The 17,966-nt window shown below is 39.5% G+C and overlaps 1 protein-coding gene across 8 annotated transcripts in view; it reads right to left on the bottom strand.

Moving 5' to 3' along the window:
• Positions 1–2,292: 2,292 nt before the first annotated feature.
• LOC137437893 (sodium- and chloride-dependent creatine transporter 1) overlaps positions 2,293–17,966 on the bottom strand; it is a 112,216-nt gene continuing 96,542 nt past the window's right edge. For 3 of the 8 annotated variants that reach the window (XM_078766317.1, XM_068132603.2, XM_068132604.2), the window contains 2 exons: positions 17,169–17,339; positions 13,700–15,537 (listed from right to left, as the gene is read on the bottom strand). In XM_078766317.1, the coding sequence (XP_078622443.1) occupies positions 15,352–15,537; positions 17,169–17,339 (357 nt within the window). In that variant the 3' untranslated portion in view covers positions 13,700–15,351. Of the gene's footprint in view, positions 3,505–4,153; positions 4,193–6,314; positions 6,391–6,765; positions 6,929–13,699; positions 15,538–17,168; positions 17,340–17,966 lie in introns of those variants that run through there. The other 5 variants (XM_078766320.1, XM_078766318.1, XM_078766321.1 and 2 more) reach the window with 3 other exon arrangements.

Genomic DNA, 17,966 nt, shown 5'->3' with positions numbered 1-17,966 from the left:
ACAAAAAAAAGAAAAAAAAAAGTCATTTGTCTGTACAGGTTATTTTGAATTTATTGATTAATCAATTAACCGATTAATTATTGATTTTTTTTTTTTTTTTGTATACAAGATCGAGGCTCGTGAAAGAGCTAAAATGCATTAATATATGAAGAGAGCATTAATATATGAATAAAGAGCATTAATATAATATATGAATAAAGAATATAATAAATATAAGAATATAATAAGAAATATAATAAATAAAGAGCATTAATATATGAATTAATTATTTTTTCATTAATGCCTTATTTAATTAAATTTCCAAAAGTTACATCTTCAGATGAAGCACTGGTGGTTTATTTTTGATATTAGCCAATGGATTAAGAAAATATTTTATGACAATCTTTTATTGATTTTAATTATGCAATTAAACAATCAAATATTGGGCACCTCTCCCCCCCAAATACAGTCTCCATGACATGCATGGCGGTATTGCCGGGCGCCCCGGGAATGCCGCGCTGGAGGATATTTAATTATTTGGCATGGGGGCAGTGTACTTTGAATGTATCTGTACTTGTTTGTTTTTTGATTCATCAATGAATTGATTAGTTATTTAATTATTAGCGATTAATTAAGTACTTATACATTTCCTTTCTCTTCTAGGCATTATCTCAGGCACCTTTTCCATTAGGAAGCTGATATTTGGACATGCCAATGACCAAGTGATTTGGCTGCAAAGGCTATTTCTGATTTATTGATTTATCAATTAATCAATTGTTCAATTAATTACAAAATTTATTCATTTTTTTAAAGTTGCAGATTCGGATGAAATGGTGGTGGTTTATGTATTATATTAGCCAATTGTTTAATTATTTAATTTTTTATGATTATTTATTTATTCATTTCCATTATTAATCATTTATTTATTTTCTCTCATCTGGGCAATATCTCAGGCACATTTTGAGCTCGGAAGCTGATATTTGGACATGCCACTGACCAAGTGATTTGGCTGCGAAGGGTATTTTTGATTTATTGATTAATCAATTAATTATTTGATTAATGACTCAATTCATTAATTTTTTTAAAGTTACAGATTCGGATGAAATGATGGCTGTTTCTGTATTCTTAGCCAATTGATTAAATATTTAAAAAAAAAATTGATTATTATTTGTTTCTTTTCATTATTAATCATTTATTCATTTTTTTTCTCATCTGGCCAATATCTCAGGCACCTTTTGAGCGAGGAAGCTGATATTTGGACACGACAGTGACCAAGTGATGTGGCTACAAAGGATATTTTTGATTTATTGATTAACAATTTAATCAATTAATTATTGTTGATTAATCAATGAATTATTTAATATTCCTATTACCTTAATGACTGGTTTAATTAAATTTCTAAAAGATACTTATTCGGATGAAGCACTCGTGGTTTCGTTATGCTATTAGCCAATTGATTAAGAAAATATTTTATGATCATCTTTTATTAATTTTAATTATGCAATTAATCAAATAATTATTGTTCACCTCTCCCTCCCAATCCAGTCTCTGAGCTGTATGGCAGTATTGCCAGGGTCTGAAGGCACCCCAGCAATGCCGCGCTGGAGGATATTTATTTATTTGGCATGGGGGCGGTGTACTTTGAATGTATCTGTACTTGTATAAGTACTTAGTTAATCGATAATAATTAACGAATCAATTAATGGATTTATAAAGAAACAAAAAATATCGTTTTTGACAATACTTACTCACTATTGTGCCCAAATTTCAGCTTCCTCGCTCAAATGATGGCTGAGATATCGCCCGGACAAACAAGAAAACAAACAACCAGAGTGAAAACTGAGTACTCCCTTTCAGCGTGCGTCATTGCCGAGCCCCCTTCAGTGCCCGGCAATGACTTTGTGCAGCGCCTGGAGATGGCATAGGAAAGGAGCGGTGTCCTTCAAACAAGAAACCGGAGTGAAAACCGAGTACTCCCTTTCAGCCCGCGTCATTGCCAGGCCCCCTCCAGTGCCCAGCGATGACGTCATGGAGCGGTGTAAACATTTTTCATTGTTCCACATGCTTGTACTTACTGTCCGTGATTTTGCTCACGTTTCCCAATACCGGGTGTCGATATGCTCCCAAATGCAATCATTCGACACATCATAGATAGATCAGTAATTAGCAGAGTCCAGCCATCATCTCACCTCCACTGCAAACACCTATTTTACATTTTCCATCTATGTACACCCTAAAACAGTGGTCAGGAACCTTTTTCAAAGTTGTCATAAGGCTGTCCAGGAACGGGCTGGAACGATAACAGAGTAGTCATTGGAGTTCAGAAAACTTTATTTTTAATTTCTGGTTAATTGTCAAAGGTGAGATCTGTATACCATTTAAACATGGACTTGTATGGTTTTCATGTTGGTCTGTCAGTGTGAGCTCTGTGCCTGCATTTTTGCATGTGGTGCAGTGAGCGCAATGCAAAGGAAGTGAAAGCCAAGCATTCCTAGGGTCTGAAGTCTGAACTGAGTGCGTCATTGCGAACAGAGTCTGAACTCTGTTAGATAAGCTGTCGTTCAATTAACCCAATTAACATCACCAGAGATAGCACCGATCCATTCCCTTAAATCCTTGGTTGTTTTACTATTAAATGTGCAATCTTTTCACTTACCACTCTCCCCCTGACTTTCCAGTTTTTCCGCCCTCAGTGTTTTGCTTCTGTATCCATCGGATCAACCCTCCTGCATCATCCTCTACCTCTCATTCTTATCCACATCCCTTGTTTGGCTGTCTCAGTATACTTTGTCCCCTACCATGATGTCAGTGCTGCCCCCACTCTCTTTCTGCTGTTACTTTTGTTCTGTTATGTCTTGATCCGGTTTGTGTTCTAGCTCTTCCACGAGCCTAGACTTTGTACACAAAAAAATATGTATATCCCCACCCCTTCAAGAGTTCAATCCAGTGCAGATCTGTTTGGAGTGACTTATTCCACATGATGCTCTGTGTGGGTCATGAAGTGGCCAGTGGCACGAACATTGGCTGACTTAGGGAAGGTTTGGCCAGTCGGTTTTGAACTCTGACCATTTATCTGGGAAGATAATGATCAATGGCCTTCACAGCACATGATTCAACCTGCATAATGTCATTTGGCCGATCACGCATCAGTTGGTTGGCTTGTGCGTGTCTGGGACAACCAGGTTTAGAATTCAGGGAATATGAACAGGGTAGTGGAAGAACGGCTGCACAGAACATGGAGATAAACAGTTGCATGAGAGAGAGAGAGAGAGAGCGAGTCATTTGCTCTGTGCTGCACTTCAATCATGGGGTTAAGGTTTTTATTTTTTATGATGCATTATGACGAGAGTTCAAGCCTGGCTCCTCAGCGTGCAAGACGCAGCAGCTCTATTTCTTGCACAACAGCCCTCACAGATCAGCACGTCCAGATCAGTGAACCACACCATGTTGCGAGTCGAAGTTCAGTGCACCATCCATCTTCTTTTCTTTTTCCTCTCACCCGTCTATCCTTCTAACCACGTGTGTCTGTGTGAATAAAATTTAATATCAAGTAAAGCAAGACAATCTTTGTTTTAGTAACAAGCGTGAGTCTCCCCCACAACCATTATTCTTTAACTCCCTTGTTCTTGCATTCCCCATCCTCCATTTATTGAACCTGTTAAATAAAATTTTGCTCAATTTCAGTTTATTTGTACTCCAGCATATTTTAATTGAGCAAGTGCACATTTACCCAAATTGTCAAGTGCAAGGTGAACACGTTTCCGTTTTGGTTACTCTGGATTCAATCCCCTCACGGCCTCCCAACCGCTCGGCAGGCCAGGGGAGTTCATCTCCAGCACGATCGGGATCACAGATACTGGTCGCTCTACAATGCATAGTACTAGCAGGAGTATGGGGTTTGCCCGGTACTGTTCTGATCCTGTTAGCATTTTGAAGAAATCAATTGGGCTTTTTTTCTATTTTTTGTGGGTGGCAAAAACACTTCTCCACACCCACCAAAGAATGGGGTCAGGATCATTTAATATTACCTTTTACATAGCTACAAACTACAAAGCTACAAGCTACAAAGGCTTGTGCATTATAGAGCAATTAAAATAAATTAGTAAATAAATAATAAAAATATATATATAAGTTTTATTCATTGTTTTTTCTTCAAACACTCGTCGACACTCACTGATGAACCTCAAAGATTGACGAAGATCCATTCAGCCATCTGAGAAAAATGGCGACACAGACAAACGGCTCTCATAGTATATATAATGGAAAGTTAGCTGACATTTTGTGATCAAGAATTACCATTTTGCTTTTCATGAGTCAATATTTGTGGCAGAGTGCCACATTAAAAGTTTGAGGAAAATAAACAAGGGCGTGCAAATTATTACCTCAGTTTGTGGCCATCATTACACATTATAAATCACACACTACACATTACACAATGAAGGATTACTGAAATGCAAGACCAACAAAAGCTTAATGGGAGGTGAGGGTGGGAAGGGGGAATTCTGCAAATTTTGAAGGAAACTACCATCTGCCACTTGACAGATTTTGTAATGATACAAAGAGATACTGCTTTTCCTTCAACTAATAACAGCGAATTATTGATCCTTTGCAGGAGTTTTTGTATCTTTGCTCATTAGCATCATCCCTTTAAGAACAAGCATTCTGAGTATTGCGCTGCAATACATGTCCCCTACCGGCAGTCTGTCGTCCGGAAAACTGTTGGGGAAATTACCAAGGGTTATTTACCCACAGGTTCTGAATCGTTCCCAATCGCTAATTACATCAGGACGGGCTCACCTGTGATTCGCACTCGGGACTTCGATTTATACACCTTGCAGACAGGTCAGCAGAAGCACGACAAAAATAAGTTGTTGATAAAGAACCTTTCGAGTCGCTAAATATCAGTAATTTCTTATATTTTCTGGTTCACGATCAATGATCGATATGTATATATAGATATATATGTTGCTCGGCTTGGCTCCGCCCCTCCCGAAAGCGCACGCTGTCGCACTTTTGACGTTCGCTAGACGAGGCTGAGGGCGCGCGGTGCGGCTTGAGGAGAACTCTAGAATAAACAAGAGCTATCCATTTAAAAAAAAAAAAAATTCGTTTAATTAACGATATCTGCCAAACCACGTGCCCTATCGCAAATTCCAAAATGACATTTTAGTAGACCGACATGCTGAACAGATCTGTGAAGTTTCCCCTCGATTGGATCAAAAATGAGGGAGGAGCTCGGTTTTAAAGGTTCATGCTTAAAAACGTCATAACTCTGAAACCATGTGACGCATGACGTCATGCTCGCTGACGTTTTTGTTCGTCATGGGTATGCGATTCTGCCTGCAAAGTTTGGCCTCGATCTGTTCAGCCGTTGCAGAGAAAAAGGGGTTTTCGTGTTTTCACGAAAAACAATATGGCGGCCGAACGACGTGACCTGTGACGTCATAATTACGATTAAAATATTCTGCAGACCAAGTACCCCCTACGGTGAAAATTTGATCTCAATCGGTCCTATTATTGCAGAGAAAATGGTTTTTAAAGGAAATTAAAACTTAAAATGGCACTGAGTTAAGGATCATCAGAATTATCAGAATTCCCAAAGTTCGAAGTGCCATAACTTTGTCAAAAATGATCGAAACGACGTGAAGTTCGAACTTGACCTGTAACTTATCATGAGGAAACCATGTGCCAAGTTTGAAATCATTAGCATTAAGCATTTAGAAAAGAAGTCCGGAAAACTGTTCTTTGCGTGACGGACTGACGGACGGAGGGACGGCGTGCAAACCTATAGTCCCCTCCGGTGTACACCGGTAGGGGACTAATAAGCATTCTGAGTATTGCGCTGCAATACATGTCCCCTACCGGCAGTCTGTCGTCCAGAAAACTGTTGGGGAAATTACCAAAGTTCAAAGTGCCATGACTTTGTCAAAAATGATCGAAACGTCGTGAAGTTCGAACTTGATCTGTAACTTATCATGATGAAACCATGTACCAAGTTTGAAATCATTAGCATTAAGAGTTTAGAAAAAAAAGTCTGGAAAACTGTTCTTTGCGTGACGGACGGACAGACGGAGTGACGAAGTGCAAACCTATGGTCCCCCTCCGGTGTACACCGGTAGGGGACTAATAACAAAAGCTCAGACTCATACAGGATAAGCATAACATTTTATGACACTCACACTCAACCATACCTGAAAACCCCCACACCTACCCAATTGTTTGAAGCCTCATTCAAACATAGAAGCCAATGAAAGTTTGTGGACAACTGCATTTTCACAGTTATTACGGTACAAAATGACCGATGCTGCACATCAGTATTCTGGTATCATACTCACTTTATGTATCTGTATCTGGTGTGGGAAAATGCATCTTGTATGATCATGTGTGCTGCAAAGCTTGCAACACAGCTCTCTGCAAAAGCAACAGGATAACGCCTTCTCATAAAGCAGTCACAGAATATTTGCAGTACACAGCAAAAATAAAATAAGTGTGTGTGTGTGTGTGTGTGTGTGTCGACACGCTTGCGCTCATGCACCACTTCAGTATTGGTGCAATGCTCAACAGCAGAAGCAGGATTGCCGCCCAACCCCTCCCAACCCCCCCCCCCACCCCCCCCAAATAAAAAAACAGCCAAGTAGCACATCGAGCTGTGGAACAGAGGCAAAGCTTCAATTTAACAACAGCACCTTCAAGTTTAGCAGGACGAGGGGGGGGATTCAGAGTGCTGTATCTCAGATCGGTGTTCTAATCAGTGGACACAACAACAGCAAAATACCTCGTACATACCTGGTTAAAAACACAGCTAAATGCAGTGGGAAGGCAACACCACTACAAAGCTGTAAAGTTCCATAGGTATACCAGCAAAATCAATTGGAGCTTTAACATTCCCATGAAGCCCTGACCAGCAGGTTTGCAAAGAGTGAGAAACACTTCAAGTGCGAGGCATCACCTGGGGAGGAAATGGTGTGTTGAAAACATACAAGTAACCTACATATGTAAAAGTAACCAAATTGAAGGTTATTTGGACAAACCAATTTTTCTACTGTGGTTAAAATATAAAGGCAGTTGAAGATTGAGGTGGACATTCTTGAAAATCAAAAAGATACATATAAATCAATGAAACCTCCACTATTGCAAGGTAAGCCACCGATACGAAATAGTTTCCCCTTTTACATGGTAGCACCTGCCATATGCACAGAAATCGCTGAGACTGATACACAGCCATTTCAGGACATGCTTTGACAACTTCCTCATTGGTGAACTTAAAGCTACCCAATGAAAAACACATGGTGACAAGTCTTCACTATGTGGAATGATTTTGAACTTTGAAACCAATCCCAACTCGGGTCGTGCTCACTTTTGCTGCGTTTGTGTGAGCATACCGTATTTTTTGGTGTACAGGTCAATACGTTTAACCCCCCCAGAAGTCCAGGCCTTGACTTGCACGCAGAATCGACTCGTATAGTGTTTAAAACTGTGCTGATAATGATTCCGTCGCTTGTTACCCAGTACACGCGAAGGGAAAAGTGGGGTTAAGCAATTAGGTCTCTTCTGTCTGCCTGTCCATCGGCCATTCACAAACTTCAGTATATAATCAAGGACCAACTTAATTTCAAGTGAACATTATATTTTGACCATGAATTGGAAAACAAACCTGTAGTTTAGCAGTACTTTAGCTATGTATTCATCCCGATCGTGCATGCACCGAGATGAGCGAGATAATTTCATCCTCTCCGTTTCCCTGTCTGGCAGTCAAACAAAATTCAAAACTAGAGCAATGCGACCGTCGCCAATATGCCTCCGCATGGTCCCACAACGGGTAGATGCCCTCGTTCACTATCGTAAAAACAAAGAAGTTTGATTTAAATCCCTTCAGCTGTTTTCAAGTATCACATTTTCACCAGCCATCACAGGTTTAACATCAATCGGTGAAGCTGTTTCAGAGAAGGGATTAAAAAAAAATATCGGCTTTCAAGCTAATATGGCTGCCACACCACGTGACATACGATCGTAGAAAATGTACACTCTGCATATGTATGGGTAAGGGATCACGCTTGTGAAGTTTCGTGTTGATCGGATAAGGTTCATTTTTCAATCCAAGATGGCTGCCAAGCCACGTGACCTATGACATCCACATTTTCAAACTAAATGCAAAAGTGGTGTTGCATTTGTAAAATTTCGCATCGATAAGGTAAGCTGTTTCAGAGATATAATTATTTAATATTTTCCTTCCACCCAATATGGCTGCCACACCATGTGACCAATGATGTTTTCATGATCTTTTAATTGTCATGCCGAGTCAACGACACGTGTAAAGTTGTGAGAAACGATTTGGTGGTTTGGGAGAGGGTGTTTAAGGTTTTAGGTTAAATCCAATATGGCTGCGAAACCGTGTGCCATATGACGTCATAAATATAATATTTCAATACAAATGGGTCATAGATCATGTGGATGCAATTTCAGATTTTAGGATAAGGAATTCGATTAAACCATTTTTTAGTTGGTGTACCACTTCACCTCTATCATTATCATGATTTTGTTCTCCATTGGGAGTACTCGACAATGTGCCAAGTTAAAAAAATTTCCATTCAGCAGTTTCCGAGAAATAATTTTTTAATTATTTGCGTTTAATCAAAGATGGCTGTCACACCACGTGACCGATGACATCACAATTATCATAAAAACATTCTGCATGGGTTTCACTCCTACCCTGAAAGTTGTATCTCAATTGGACATGTGGTTGCTGAGAAAAAAACTAGGTTTCGCCCCAAAAACAATGCCTCCGGCCACCTTTGGGGGCGGGGGCATAATTCCAAACAAGAAACTTACTGTTTTTATGGACAAAGGCCACAAACAATAGGCACGAAGAAGTCATGTAACGTGTTAAATATGGTGGTGCAATAGCCTCTACATTAACGGTGGGAAACTTCCAAAATTCATTTATTATACGACCTTTACAATCTATTTTATTTCAATTTAATTGCACAAGAAACATCTGCTCCCTCCGGGTATTTGAGTACGATACCAAATTGCGTATTTTAGTATGATAGTCAAACACTGTAGAACACAAATTGCCTTCTTATTGCTTCCAAAAACCTAGTTTTGCAGTACTTGGACATGTTAAATAGGTTGTGTAGAAGACTCTGGAACAACAGCGCTAAACTACTGGATATATTTTTTTTTACTACCTTTAAAATAATCATTTTACGTCATTTGAATTATAAACTTCAACACTGCATGGGGTAAGGTGTTCTATGAACTCTAGTTTTAAACACTTCACCTCTACATGATAGTGTCGTACTTCCAGTGTCATCAATACGACACTGGAAGTACGGAGACAGCGATGCATTGAGCCTGGGGAAGAATTAAAACCTATTTTGTTCTGACTGACTGAGTTTTGCTAACTAGTGTAGTTGATATAGCTTCGTCTTGTACTCCAAATAGACTTATCTATCAATGAAGGAAAAGAAAAATGGGAAAATTAGCCAATTCGACCTGCATTCCAAATCGACTTGTACGCCAAAAAATACAGCAAATAGGCAGTAAAGTCATGTTTCAAGACAGCACACGTAGCTACCATCAGTGTATTGCTCATCTCTTTTCAATGTACAACTCTAGTATGGGTGCATTGGTGGTTTTCCCATTGTGCAAGAAATTCCTCACAAATCCAACCATTAAAGTCCCAAAATACTGGTCTAAAGTTCTCCAGACGATCCTTTAATGTTTTTTGGTTGGAGAGACAAGGATATCTACTCTGCAGGATCACTGACTTTGGTGTGAAATGATGGGACTCAGGTCCCACTGCATGTCCATCTTCAAGAAATAAACTCCTTCCACTTATTCCAGAAAGAATGGCAGCATTCCAGTTTTGTTAGAATGGTCACACGAGTTGCCTTTTGATCAGAGACAATGAATGTCCTTTGGTACTCAGTTTCCAGATCAATGCGGACAATTCTTCTGCAATTTCACAAATACTGATCTTGCTCTTCTCCAAAATAATCTCTCCAACAAGTTTCATATCTTCTTGTAGGACAACAGTTGGTTGCATACGAGAATGCTCAAGACAGCACCAAACTTAAGGCCTTTTTTTTTTTTTAACTCTTATGCACCAACGAAACTCACAAAACATCACCAAATTGACATTCCCCTGTAAATTTTAGCTGGTTTGTTCTTTCGAAATAACTTATTGATACAGCTCTGTTCCACAGTGCAAGTGACAATGTTGACCTCCATTAAACCATTTTATGGGCCTTCTTTGTGTCCTCAGGAACAGTAGAGCCATAGGCTGCTTTCTTGTTTTAACCAGAATGCCATCTTTAACTAGCTCCTATATTTAACCAGAATGCTTTGAGGAGCATTGGCACTCCATCCTGTATAACTTAGAGTAAGAACCATCTGCCAAAAAATAAATAAATCAGACCAGATATTTTAACATGTTCACCCACAAGTCCACATTAACCTTGAACCACCCTGATAAAAACTGAACAACAGCATTCACATTCTTTAGTCCATTTCTCCACTTAAATGATCATGTCAAGATTCATTTTGATCGAGCGTATTCCAAGGATTTCGAACATTTATGTTAACTTCAGGAAACTGAAGAGAACTTCATGCCATGTTCTCACAGAATATTAATTATTGCATTAAGGGTAAAAGTGATCGTTGAAAAAAGGAATACAGAACTTTGATTTACCGAACAAATTCAATCTGTTAAAAGGATCCAAATGAGCCTTCAATTGATGAATCACTCAGGCTCAGGTCATACATCAAGCAGAGGAACCAACCTTTTGCAGTTTGTACCAGTGTGGAAAAACAACAAGGTTTTAGTTTCAAGCAAAGAGTACAAAGTGTACAAAGTGTACAAAAATAAATAAATAAAATTCCCTCATGGACTCAGTTGCAAAGACTTTATAGCCATGAGTAAATCCTTCGACTCCATCAGCAATGTGAAAAGAACATGGACACCGGGACAAATAAACTTTGACTTCAAAAACTATGACAAACCACTGAAACCAATTACAAACTGGATGACCAATGATCACTTGACACCAAGTGTCAACAGGAGAATTTCCCTTCCGAACAGATTTTACTCACTTTCACAGCCATGCAAACTCTCATTTGCGACTATTTTGCACATTCCACATCACCGAGATCAAATGATTCCGCCTTCAACAAAAGCCTGCTCCAAGGCTGAGATTGCACAACAGTTTGAAATCACAGGCTTTGAAATGCTAATTTCTCTTTGCAGTGCAATTCCAATTACAACCAAAAAATCCTCAACATGTGAACAAGACAACATGATGTTGAGACTGACAACTCCGCAGACTTCATAATTTGAAAACAAATTACCATACATTTGGATGTTGTCTTTTCCAAAGTTAGCAATACAGAATAAACTATCAGTTGTTTATCTTTAGATTTGTACACGTTTGAAAGAAGCTCCAGTACTCATGTTTCTGCTACAAAATTGACTTTGTACAAGTTTTCAGTGTTGCAAACTTTTTCAAATGTTAATTTCCTTCCAAAAATAAAATCTGTTCAAATTTATATCGTTTTAACTTTGCACCAGCACAAACCAGCCATTCCTTTGTTTCACACTCACCACTGGCAACCATGTCTTGTTCCACCTTCAACCAGCAAGATCGATTTGATCCAAATAAATAATTTCAGAAATGAATTTGAAAAATATACCAATGATGGTCCACAAATATTTGATAATTTTTTTTTTTTAATTGCTCCCACCCACCTCCCCCAGAGTCCGGCACGATGATTCCTGAACTTAAATTTTTTTTTTTTTAACCTGTTCGAGTCCCTCTCTCACTCCTCCCCACCCTCCAAGTTTGAGGTATTAACTTGCTGACCTTCCTACACCTACAAACACTTGTGTATTTGAGTATAGCAATGCTTATAGTTTCAATTGCAATAGACTCCAAGAAAAAATTCTGCAAGAGAAAACTTCAAAATCAATGCGATATTAAAACTTGTTTAACACCAACAAGTCACACGATGGTGCTGCTTTGAAATCACGACAAAAGATGTACCCCCCATCCTTGTGCTGCAGTAATGCAAGCACTACTTCAGAATTGAAAAGCTTTCTCCAGATGGTTAACATAGCAATGGAAATCTGGTCAAATCAGATAAACATTTTTTTCTTTAAGATGCTCAAAATTTTTTTATTAAGCAAGAAAAGCAATGCCAAAGGGCATGAAAAGCAATTGGAATCAAATCTGGCACTATACTTGGCTTGTACACCTCTTTAACTGCAACTTGCAATTTCAAATGTGAAGATATTTGCAATTGATACTGTAAGCAAGGTTTTTGTTTGTTTGTTTTTACATAAAATGGGACCATTTAAAGAATCTGAATTTATTTTCAATCTCTCATTAATTCAATCTCACCTGGAAGAAGAAAATGACAATTCCATTTGAGGGGAAAAATGCAGTGAAATAAAGATCAAATCACCAATCTATCTCAGATGGATCTATTGCAACCCCGCCCCTTGTTTTTCTCCTCTTTCATACACATCCATCCATCCATAATCTTTAGTACCCAGCCATCCGTCCATCCTCTTTCGTAACCCAGCCATCCGTCCATCCTCTTTCGTAACCCAGCCATCCGTCCATCCTCTTTCATAACCCAGCCATCCGTCCATCCTCTTTCGTAACCCAGCCATCCGTCCATCCTCTTTCGTAACCCAGCCATCCGTCCATCCTCTTTCATAACCCAGCCATCCGTCCATCCTCTTTCGTAACCCAGCCATCCGTCCATCCTCTTTCGTAACCCAGCCATCCGTCCATCCTCTTTCGTAACCCAGCCATCCGTCCATCCTCTTTCGTAACCCAGCCATCCTTCCATCCTCTTTCGTAACCCAGCCATCCGTCCATCCTCTCTCATAAACCAGCCGTCCCATCCATCCATCCATCCAACCTCTTTCGTACCCACCCATCCATCCATCCATCCTCTTGCATAGTCAAACATTCTTCCCATAGTCTTTCACACCCAGCCACTTCCTTCCTCATTGTTCATTCAATTCTTCTTTACAACCTCTTTTCCTTCTTATCTTAATAGTTTTGATACTCACTAAATATAATCACTGCTTTCATGTCACTCACCTCAGTCGTATTTAGTGTTTTTTCAGTCTAACCTCAACCACACAACAGGTTGAACCCATCAACCAGAACATTTGTGCTATCAGCATGGCACCATCATGCCTATTAAGCTCTGCAAATGTTGCTTTGGATTTGTGTTTGCTATACATAGTTATCACGGTGCTAATCGAAAGTCACATCAAAAATTGCAGATTTCATTGCAACTGCAGGTATTTTTTGGAGCATTATACCTCCAAGTGGATCGTTTTTCTCAGCCTCACTTCATCTTTTCAACGACTATGTAGAGTATTTTATATTTGGTATTCCTCCCCCTCTCTCTTTAATTGTGAACCATATTTCAAAAACTATACATTTTGGGTGTTATAAATATTCTGAACATCTTTTCCAGCAAGTTATGAAAATATTTTGCAAAAAAGTATTTTCGGGGTTTTTTCCCCCCTATTTTTCCCCCAAACTTTCAATGCTTTAAAAAGGATGAAGCTTTCAATGCCTGAAAGATTGGATCAGACATCCACAGCCATGTCCACTTGCAGAAGCCCAGGAAGTTTTCCTCAATTCTTTACAACAGTCCACCAGAATGAAGCCATGTGACCAGCACAAACAAGCAGTGCTAAACTGCAATCCTAAATGGGACAAACCATTTTATTACCTCTATGGTGTCCCATATACTAGTTTTAAAAGTACCACAACCTTGCTCCAAAACAGAGCTTTGGGAAAAATAAGGCACCAATGGGTGCTTTCAATCCTCCCAAAGAACAGGCAGAGAGGGTACCTGCAACGCCAAACCCAGTGAACAAAATACCATATATCTGAATAAGAAAACAGTACCAGAGAGGCTGTCCTTTTAGTGAAAAATGGAGCCAAAAAAAAAAAAAATAAAGCAAATAAACTACAACTTCCTTTACAACAAATAGATATGTACAGTGGGTAGAGAAGGGAGGGGGGGGGGGGGTGAGGGATGGGGGTGTAGGGGGGAGGGGGAGCAAAATACAAAGATGAAAATATGTGGAATGAAAACCCATCACGTTAAACACTGCTTCCAAACACCTAGTGTTTGATCGTTTTGTTAAAGAGAAAAAAGTGAGACGGGCAAGGTGCTTCCCACTCTGTCATGGCAGAAAGTGTTGCCTCGACAAGCGCAAAGCGAGTCCTTTGTGCAGTCATTGTAGACAATGTGGCACTGCAAAGAGTGGAATGAAGCCGGTTCACACCCAAACGTACTCAACACAATTGAACCAAATCCAAATGGATTCCATTTGAATGCAGCAACGCTCAGAACCAAGTAAAGCGCGCACGCATCTGTGCATACTTAGAGCTATAGCGGCAAGTCATCCGAAACAAGCCCACCTTTCCTGATCGTTTGTCTGACAATTCAATATCTCCATGTCGAAGTCTGCCAGCAATATATTTTAAGCAATCCCCGAATTTGTCTATCTACATGTTTGATATTTAAAAAAACAAACTACAACTTCACTTTGATAGTGGATATTTAACGAAAAAAAAAAAAAACACTAAAGCAATCTCACCAAAATATGCATGCTAAATAACATGAGAAGTAAAGAGTTACGGAGTGTCACTGCCACCTCTCCCCATTTTTGGTGCAGCTCATTGCAAATGGTCAAATTACATTATCCCTCAATTAACAAATGACTCACGATAACTACAACCAAAAACGTTTGGACAAAAAATTATATGCATCGATGGCAACTTCTTCATCCTCGTTCCCACCAGGACAACCGATGTATTACTCTCAGGAAAATTAATGTGTAAAATAAAGATAAAAAAATATCCAAATCTCAATGCAACATTTCCCTCGGGAAGAGAAACTGGGAGGGGGAGAGGGAAGAGGGAGAGGGAAAGCAAAGCTTCCCATAAGAGCAAAAAAAATACCTATGATGTGGTCCCTGAAATGTTGCACACAAAAAAAGAAAGAAAAAAAAAGAAAAGATTTCAAGAGGCGCCAAAAAAGCTGCTAAATGGCTTAAACTGGCAAACAACTTCCTAGTCGTCATGGTTCGTCCTTCCACCTACAATCTCCACGTGTTTGTCAAAGAAATTAAAGAATGGCAGCACGGGCAGGGCAAAAAAACCAAATCAGAACACTATCGGTCATGAACACCAAAAGTGGTAGAAACGGCTGTGCAAATGCTTCTCAAAATGAAGACACCCTTACAGTACACGTCCGTCTCATCTTCCTGCTCATCCTGCCAGAGGACACTCACCAAAGGAAACAAAAAAAGTTCTCCTTTCAGGCTCGCGAACCTCACATTCGTGTCTCCTTACAAAATGAACTGATGGGCGAGTGCGTAGCCGAGTGTGGAATGATTGAGTGTGAAGCACTGACAGCATTACACTCCAAGTCACGAGGACAATCGTGAACCTCGTCCAGGCCTCGTCTGTAGAATTCGACATGGGACTCAAACACTGGCATACACAGATGCTTCCAGCGCTGCGGACACAAAAGTTAACATTCATGAGAAACAAATGTTAATAAACCGAGGCCTCATTTGAGGGAAAAAAAAAAAATTCATTCATAAAGGTGCATTTTGCTGCATCAATCGTTTTCATATCATGCAATCACATTTTAGAAGTAAACTAGAACACTCTTCGACGTCAACGTCGACCAATATGCCTCCGCCCACATTATTACATTATAATACTTGTACCAAGTTTGATTTAAATCCATTCAGCTGTTCTCAAGTTATCACATTTTTACCTGACATGACCTCAAAACTATTGATGCCATAATCCAATCAGTTCATCTTTGCATCATATATAACTTATACCAAATTTGCTCAAAATCCCATCACTCGCTCACAAATTGGCGTGGAAACATAATTTTTACTTAACATGACCTCTGATCTTTGACATTTGACCTCATGCCCCCAAAATGTAATACATTCATCTTTACCTCATTATACATACCTGCACCATGGTTGACTAAGATTCCTTCAGCCGTTCTTAAGTTATCCTTAAGTTATCACGGCAACAAAGTAATTGTAACTTAACATGAACTCTTGACCCCAAAATCGAATAAGTTTATCTTTGCATCATAATATATAATTATACCAAGTTTGGTGAACATCCCATGACTGGTTCACAAGATAGCTCGGTGACAAAAATTTTACCTGACGGGACATTTCACCTTTGACCGCTTGACGCCAAAATCTAATCAGTTAATCTTTACACCATTATACATACATGTAACTAAGTTTGAATTTGATCCCTTTAGCCATTCTGAAATTATAGACCTATTACAGACTGACCTTTTGACCCTAAAATCAAATAAGTTCATCTTTGCATCATTATGGATACTTGTACTAACTTTGGGCAGAATCCCATCACTGGTTCACAAGTTATCGCGCGCGGTAACAGGATTTTTACCCGGCGGGACGTTTGACTTTTGACCCCAAAATCTAATCAGTTAATCTTTACATCATTATACACAATGTACCAAGTTTGAATTTGATCCCTTCAGCCATTCTGAAGGTAAAAACCTATTGCAGACCTTGAGCTTTGACCTCTGGACCCCAAAATCTAATCAGTTCATCTTTATCTCATTGTACATACCTGCACCAAGTTTGACTAAGATCCCTTCAGCCATTCTCAAGCTATTGCGGTAACGAAAAGCTATCACGGACGGACTGTCTGAAAACATAATGCCTCTGGTGACTTCATCGGCGGCAGCATAATGAAAAGAACAACATTCATAAAGGCAAAATATATCGATGAAGTTAGAAAATGTACGAATGGAATTCTCACTCTGCTGCTGGCACAAAAATTTCCCCAGAACCAAACTTGTGATGAAGCACCAAATGGCTCTCCACCTTTCAATCCTCGTTACCTACCATCCTTTCAATCCTCGTACCATGTACCCACCCCACCCCCTCACCCCACCAACCAGCTCAAATGGTGTGCAGATTAAACTTCCATAATGCTTGGCTATAGGTACCAATATTCAAATAATGTGCCGGTTTGAAAGCAACGCAGCATACGAAAGAACTCCCATCATTACCAAATTAATGACAAAATATGCCTCCAACTCAACATTGAACACAGAACATAAACCACATAACCCACCTGAACAAGAGTTCCCTTCTTACTCCTGAGCAGCAGAAAGAGTAGTGTGCAAGGCATACAGAGCATCGAAGACAGAGCCATGAGCCAGCCGATGGCCTCACCCCATGCAGGATACACATAGTCCTTGTACTTTACGCTCTCATGTTTCAACAATGTGAACAAAACCATGCCCTGAGAAGGGGATGGGGGAGGGGGGAGGGGGATTACGGTATGAGATAAAAAAAACAAGTACAAAAAGTTTTAATTAAAACAAAACCCGCGTCGATGTTACACAATGCCTAGATGCAGCTGTGCCTATAACGTCGATGTTATAGGCACAGGACATTCCTATTGATTCGATTACTTGATGTTATTTTTGTGCAAAGTGAAAATATATCTCGGCAATTTCCCGTGTGTGGCGACGAATTTTTAATATATCTCGGCATTTTCCCGTCTGTTATTTCAGGCGGTGTATGACTGACCATGCCGCGATTTAAAAAAAATATATCTCGGCAATTTCCTGTGTGTGGCGACACGTGAACGAAGCTATGCTCCTCTCTCCACATTATTGTGATGACGTATAAATTAAATATTTCATCGTGACGATTGTCATCAAATGGACGAATTTTTAATATATCTCGGCATTTTCCCGTCTGTTATTTCGGGCGGTGTATGACTGACCATGCCGCGATTTAAACAAAATATATATATCTCGGCATTTTCCCATCTCTTATTTCGGGCGGTGTATGACTGACCATGCCACGATTTAAAAAAAAAAAATCTCAATGGACTTGAAGTTACAGGCCTTTGAGAATTCAT

Source organism: Myxine glutinosa, chromosome 12 (genome assembly GCF_964187855.1).
Source record: "Myxine glutinosa chromosome 12, kmMyxGlut1.1, whole genome shotgun sequence".
Classification (NCBI taxonomy): Eukaryota; Metazoa; Chordata; class Myxini; order Myxiniformes; family Myxinidae; genus Myxine; species Myxine glutinosa.
The sequence above is the reverse complement of the archived record's forward strand: the minus strand, read 5'-3'. Positions and strand labels throughout refer to the sequence as shown.